We start from the raw sequence: 7,162 nt of genomic DNA, 5'->3' as shown, positions 1-7,162 counted from the left end.
CAGGAAAGCCCCAGAAGCCCACAGCAAGGCAGGCAGCGCCCATGGTTTCCGTGAGCCTCAAGAATCCAGCTCCCCACCCAGAGTCCCCAGCGGTGTGGCCAAAGGTTAATGGCCCCAAAGGAAGGCAGGGGTTATATATGGGCCACCAGAACGGGCTGAGCCCCAGAGGACGGGCAGGCACCCCCCAGACTGCTCAGACCACAACCCGCTGTGAGTACCCACAGGAAACGGAGGGTGGAATCGGTCAGCCTGACCCCAAGGCAACAGAGAGTTTTGCGCAGAGCTCTGGGTGGGCTTCTGACCCAGGCCCCCGCTGATGCCCAAGGGAATGGGTCAAAGTGCACAGGTTGGGCTCAGGCTGGAGGCTGGAGAGAAGTGCGTAGGTGCGGGTCCAGGCAAAGCTGAAGCTGATGTCGGGAGCTTAGAACATCAACATCAAGCCAGGACCCGAGCCACAGCTGAGCAGACCGCCTGGCCTGGCGCTGCTGCGGGAGGGCGAGGGGCAGAGCAGAGCTGCAGAAGGAAGTCGGCGCCTTGCCCCGAAGGGATCAGCTCCCAGCCCCGGCTCCCCAGAACCCAGACGAAGTAGATGATGTGCGACTGCCAGGTGGATCAAGAAAATGAGCGGCAATTGGATTTTGCCTTTTTTATTTAAAGTTTTTATTGATTCTTATGGAGTGAATTAAATGCAAACACTGGAATGGAAAAGATCTAAGCATCTCTGTAAGGAAATGGGACGCCACCAACGTGACATCCATCTCCACTAGGAGGGAAGCACGGACCCCAGGGACTCTGCACAGGGGGGGACAGGCAAGGGGGGTGCAGGGAGGACGGGGCGGGGCTCTGCTGCCTGGCACACCCTCCGAGCAGCTCACGGCCACAGGGCTCTGCGTGGGGCTCAGACTCCCCCCCGGGGGCCTTCTGCGGGCCAGTGGCCCTTCCAGCTGCTGCATGCTGGTGCGCAGTGGGGGCAGCGGTTCAGGCAGTCTGCGCCCTCCTGTTGTAGCTCATGGAATCTGAACAAAATAGAGTGCGTAGGAACCGGGGAATAGAGCAGTGGGAGGGAGCGGGAATTGGAAGGTGGGGGGGTGAGGCCGGCCCCCTCTGCTTGCTGGGGGTGGCCCCAGTGACCAAGGCCGCAGGTCCCAGCACGAGGCAGAAAGTTCCTCTCCAAGGCAGAGTTGGAGCTGGGCCTCAGGGAAGCCTGGGGGAGCCCAGACCAACACGGGGTCCAGGCCCTGGAGCTCGCGGCCTCCTGAGCCCTTCCTGAGGCCATGCAGCCTCCCCTCCTGCTCGGAGGCCTCACCCCTCAGTCCCCAGCACAGACCTGGAGGTGCCCAAGGAGTGACCTTTCCCCATCTCTGCGGGGAGGTGGGAAAGCGCCAGGGCTCGCAGGCCAGCATCCCAGCCCTGAGTCGCTGAGGCGCAGGCCAGGCCAGGCCTCCCCTGCCCAGGACCAGGCGGACCCCTTCCTCAGGTCTCTGCACCTCTGCAGCCCCCATGCCCTGCAGCCCCTGGCAGGACCTATGCCCCGAAGCCCGCAGCCTGTGTCCCACCAGCCATTGCTGACATAGCCGCTGCCCAGCACTCCCGGGGTTGGGGGTCGGCAGGGCCCAGGGAGGAGCCCCGGCCTGTTGTTTCTGAATGGCGGCCAAGAGCCAGCACTGGAGCAGGGGAGGGGCTTGTCCGGAGCCAGCACGCCTCACAGTGGTGCCCACCCACACCAGGGGGGCCAGTCTCAGCCCTTGGATGCTGACCTCTCCCTCCACACGGGTAGAGGGCGTCAGCCTTTCCCTGGTATTTCTGGGAAAGGCTGGGGTTGAGGGGCCTGGGCCCACCTATTTCCTCATCCTAATGAGTACATAAAGCAGGGGCAATGCGCTGGGTTCTGATGGTAATCTAGGAGTTCTTTCTCTGAGCAAGGAGGTCCTTCCTGCCTCACGAGGGACCAGCTGACCCCAGAAGACCTTGTCTAATGACAAGAAGAGCTCCCAAGAGAGCGATTCTCCCTGTGTGTGCAGGCACTGAGCAGCCTTCCCCAGGAGCTCGGTCACCTGGCCCTGCTTAGCGCTCACCAGGGAAAGGCCGGCCCCCAGGCCCCGGTCCCAGTCCCGGTCCTGAGAGGCCAAGCTCCTGCTCAGGATCACACAGCCACAGAGGCGTGTGGACCAGAGTGGCGGGTTCCTGCCTGCAACGTGGCAGTCCAACCCGCACCCCAACCTGTCCAGCTCCAGAATGGTGTCCACCAAGGCCGCGGCTGCCCTGCTGGTGGTGCACGCAGCCGCCATGCTGGCCGCCCAGACGGAAGCCTTCGTTCCCATCTTCACGTACAGCGAGCTTCGGAGGATGCAGGTAAGAAGCCCCGGGGCTGCCCCAGCGACGCAGCTGAAGCGGGCCGCACCCGGACAGGAGAACCGAACGCCAGCTTGCCTCCCCGCCGCCCCTCCTTCCGAGGAGGTTTTCAATCGTCAGCGGATGAGTATTTACTCCCTGCTTTGCCAGGGGCCGCCCTGTCGAGGCGCCTGAGCAAGCAGGAACACTGAGCCCCTCCCGTGTTAGAGGAGCAGACTGCGGGCCCAACACGAGGTATGAAAAATTAACTAACAACGGAAGACAAAAGAGCGATGTCACGGGCAGGACGTGATTAACCACCCTTTGGTGAGGCTGGTGCTCCGCTAGGGGTTCAGAGGGAGAAACCCCACCCCAGAAAGGCGAGGCTGCAGCAGGTGCCCTGGCCATAAGGACAGAGGGGCGGGAGGGAGCCTCCTGGGGCGCGACACCCATTCAGAGCCCAGAAGAAAGCAGGTAGGCAGAGGGAGGCTGGGCGCTGGCTCTGCCTCCAGCCAGCTCTTGCTTTAGACTTTAAGGGAGCCACTGGTTGTTCGGACTGCGGTTCCTGCTAACCGAGGACGGAGAAAAAATGGAACTTTCCACCCCTGCAAGGCCTGGCTTCTCAGCTTCCCAGGCAACTGGGCCCTTTGCACAGCCCGGCTGAAAGCAGCGCCCCCTGCAGGACAGGCGACTCCACACGCCTTCCTGCCACGCCCGGGGAGACCAGTTGTTCCAGAGCCACAGGGCAAGACAGGTCCACACCTAGGGCAGGGGTGTCTGACCTCAGGGCTGCGGGCGGGGCACGCAGCCTGCTGGGTGAGCTCCAGGGCTGGGCAGACGGGCAAACCCAGTCAACACAGGCCCGCAGCACAGCAGGGCAGGGCAGCGCTGCCTCTGGTGGCTCCGCTCCGTGGTTTTCCTCCGCGTAAGCGCCAGGCCCCAGGATTTTATGAAGACACTGCAAACTCCTTCCTCTATAATTCATCCCTGGTCTTGCCTCTTATAAATCACCTCCCAGGGACTCTGAGTTCTAGGCCACCCCACGGCGTCCTCACAGGCCGGGCTGTCTTGCTACCTTTTTTATAGGCTCTCTGCTAAGAAAGACACATTTTCACACTTAATATGCACAAAAGGCAGCCATTATTCTCGGCATTTTAACTTAATTAACAGTAACAAGCTGGGTGCAGTGTTTTAACTGCAAAGGGAAAACTCCTCCACGAGGTGGCCGGGGGGAACCCACACGGCCTCCAGCCACCAGGCCTCCGGGATTCCGCACACGAGAGGCGTCTGGGACGAGGGGTCTTCTTGTTCTTGGGGGTCGGGGCTGAGGGCAGCCTGGGCAGTGGGAGGCAGGTAAAGGGCATCTGGGGGCCGAGGTGGGACAGTTTTGTACAATGCTCTGTCCCCAGGAAAGGGAGCAGAGCAAAGGGCAAAAGAAATCCTTGAGCGTACAGCAGAGGTCAGAGGACGCAGGTCCCCTAGAGCCCCAAGAGGTCACGGAGGAGGAAGAAAACAGGGTGATGAAGGTAAGCGCTGCAGAGAAGCAGCATGGGCCGTGGCCCTGTCCCGACCAAAGGCAGCGCCCAGCTTGCTGGCACCAGGGAGGGAAGGACGGTGGGGTGCGTGGGGCCGGCGGGTCTCTGCCTGGTCCCGGGGAGAGAACACAGGCCTCACTTGGAATCTGGTGGAAGAGAAGGAGCCGCCCAGGCACACGCAGCACCCTGCTCAGAGCTCCTGTGGAGCCTGGGCACTCAGGAGGGGCGGAAGGGCCAGCCCGGGCAAGGCCTGGGCACCAGGACCCCAGAGGCAGCTGGGGTTCACCCGGCCGGTGCCTCGGTGTGGAGCTGCGAGGTGGGGGTGCTGAGAGTCTGACAGTGTGGGCGGCTCTCTTAACCCTCGGGTCCTTTGTCCAAAAGATGAAGAAACCAGCCTTTAATGTGGACACCGCAGAGGAGACAGAGCGGTGAGCAAAACAGACAGCCCAGCCTTGTGAGGAAGCAGAAACAAGACCCCAGAAGGACAGGGACAGACCACAAACAAGACTAATGAGCCAATCCTGCGTGCGGCAATCAGCTGTGGGTGCTACAGGGACAGCTGAGCATGAGATGAGCAGGTTGAGGTCTAAACAGGGGGAACAAAGCAGGCTTTGTGAGTCAATGGTGTTTGAGCAAAACCTGAAGAAAGAGAGGGAATGAACCACAGGGACAAATGGGGGAGAGTGGTCAGGGCAGCAGAAACAGCCAGTGCAAAGGCCCTGGGGCAGGGGATTCGGGAATAGTGGGGAGGTTGGAGTGGTCATCACAGAGAGCCAGGGGAGACAGCAGCTGAGGCCAGACTGTGAGCTGGCAGGGAACTGCTAGGACTTCAGATTCACTCTGCTGAGGTGGGAGCACTTGAGGGCCAGGAGCAGAGGAAGGCGATCTGCTTTCCATTCCAAAGGGCTCCAGCTTGGGCTGCAGTGCTGAGAACAGACTGTGAAGGGACTGGGGAGACCACTGAAGAGGCTGGAGAGGGAGGGAGGGAGATTGGAAATGTTTTGGAGGTAGAAGCCAGCAGGGTTTTCTCAAAGAATGGATACAGGATGTGAAGAGAGAGAAACATAAAAGCCAACTTCAAGGTCTGTGGCAGGAACAGCCGGCAGGATGGATCGCGAGGCTGCGGGTGGGCACGGAGCTCGGAGGTCGGATGGCTCTGAACTGCCCGGGGCTGTAGTGTCTGGTGCAGAGGGGTCAGGGCTGCAGACCATGCCGACCAGCAGAGGCAACTTCAAGTGCACCCCGAGGGGACAGAGGAGAGCAGGCTCCCGTGGATGCTCAGGCCGCCGACCTTCCAGCCCTGCCCCCACGCCGTCACCATACTCAGCGGCATGGGGCTCCCGTCCGCCCCACATCTGCTCTGGCTCCTGGCTCCCTTGGAGGGGCTGGGCTGGGTCCCCACAGGTGACAGAAGGATAGGGTAGGGGTCTTGAAGGCAGAGCCTGGAGCCAGGATGGGATGTCTTCTCCTTTGGCCATTTGGGGACCTCAAGCCAGTCACTCAGCCTCTGTCCTCCGCTCCTCATCTTCAAAATGGGCACATACCGATCCCTACCCTTGAGACTTAGTGCAGAAAAGGCTCTCAGAGCTGCCTGGCACCTAGTGACACTGGCCTCGGTTACTCTCATTTTGGGGTGAATTTTCTCCCCAGGAGCCAGGTGGGGTTCCTGCCACCATCACTCCCTCCACCTCAGCCCCTGGTGAAAACTGGGCAGCGCAGGGATGGGGCAGCTCCCATGGGTCCCTCGTGCCACCTGGGAGGGCATCCAGGGGTTAACGGCCCTCTGCGCACCTCTCCCTTCTTGTTAACTCTGCCCTATTTCACAGCTGACTGCTCCTGTGGAAATCGGCATGGGGCTGCGCGCCAGGCAGCTGGAAAAGGACCAGGCCGTCCTGGCAGCACTGCTGAGTGAGCTGCTGCCGCCGGCCCAGCCTGGTACGCGGAGGGCAGGCGGGTGGTCCCATGGCTGGGCCAGGCTGGGCTCCGCCCCTGGTGCTAATATTCTAGCAGGCATCAGAGCAGGGTTTGAGGGTGGTTCATTTTTTCCCCCACTTTGCACCTGAGAACAGATCTGTCTTCCTCAGGCCACCCCATCTCCGAGGGGAGGGCCACCGCAGAGGGGGCGGGCAGGCTCTGTCACCTGCCGGTGGCCGCAGAGCCCCCTCTTCCAGCTCTGCTGGGTCCAGACACCCTGGTGGCAGAGGGCCAGGACAAACCAGCCCCTGCCCAGCCCCGCAGCACAGACGGAGGAGGCGCCAGGTTCTGCTTCCCCCCGTCCACTCTGCAGACCTAAGGGCTGCGCCACGCTTGGCCTTGCCCACTTCGGGTCTGCCTGAGTTACTTGTGCAAAGCTGGGTCTTGTTTGACCAATAGCCACCGATTACTTCTAGTCCCTGGAGCAGAGGAGAGAGTCCAAGGGCTGGTGTCAGAGACCAGAGATGAGAACCTGGGAGGTGACTTGCCCCGGGCTAGGACAGCTGGGGCCCCACCCACACACAGCCTCCCGCCTCACCCCACCCCACCGGGCGCCGCTCCTCCCCGGACCTGGCCTAGGCGCGGCTTCCTAAGCAGACAGTGCTGAGCTGCAAACCTGTGCCTCCCACAGCCCGGTGACAGCTGCTCCAGCGAGGACCGAGGGGGCGCCCGCCCTCCTGAGTGCGGCCGGCCAGGCGGACAGACAGCCGCAGCGCTCGAGAGGAGGGCTCTCTCCAAGGCAGATTCCTCTCCAGCAAATAAAGCATGAAGTTCACAGAGCCGCCTCTCTTAGTTAATATTCTAATTTTCAAAGGGCAAACTCAGGTTGCAAGGAAGGGGGTGTAGAATCCAAAGGGAACTGGCCATCAACGGCGCGTACACGAGCACCAAGCAAGGGCTGAGTGGACCGTTCGCTCCCATCCAGATCCGAGCAATGGGCAGGGTCCCTTGGCCCTGCGTCACCGGCAAACCTGAGCCCCGAGAGGTGGCTTTTGTCTCCCCACAAGTAACCCGATGCCAAAGCAAGACCCGCATCCCGTTCTCCCGGGTCCCAGTCGTTCTCCTTCCTGACTGCTCGAGGTCTCACCGGCCCAGGATGTTAAGGCCTCGGCACCGAGCCGCTTGCTGAGTACCTTCCAGCCAGCCCCTCAGCCTCAAGGAGCCTTTGCACAAGGCAGGTGGTAATTTTTGCCTGGAGGTTGGGTCAAGGCTGGAGTAGGGAGCAAACGACTGATATTATTATCACCTTGTGACCGCAGGCTGCAGCATCCGCAGCAAAACTGCAGAGCCAACCCACTTATTTCTGCCTTCTAAACAAAACT

General features: G+C 61.4%; 1 protein-coding gene across 1 annotated transcript; it reads left to right on the top strand.

Annotated features, from left to right (window-relative positions):
- The first annotated feature begins 2,235 nt into the window (after positions 1-2,235).
- Mln (motilin) lies at positions 2,236-6,619 on the top strand. The gene is made up of 4 exons (XM_005415242.2): positions 2,236-2,352; positions 3,741-3,857; positions 5,693-5,801; positions 6,472-6,619. The coding sequence occupies exons 1-4, from the start codon at positions 2,236-2,238 to the stop codon at positions 6,477-6,479; spliced, it is 351 nt and encodes a 116-aa protein (XP_005415299.2). The 3' UTR covers positions 6,480-6,619.
- Positions 6,620-7,162: the final 543 nt, after the last annotated feature.

Source organism: Chinchilla lanigera, unplaced genomic scaffold (genome assembly GCF_000276665.1).
Source record: "Chinchilla lanigera isolate Chin_1 unplaced genomic scaffold, ChiLan1.0 scaffold00036, whole genome shotgun sequence".
Classification (NCBI taxonomy): domain Eukaryota; kingdom Metazoa; phylum Chordata; class Mammalia; order Rodentia; family Chinchillidae; genus Chinchilla; species Chinchilla lanigera.
This window is presented reverse-complemented; position numbering and strand designations above follow the sequence as displayed.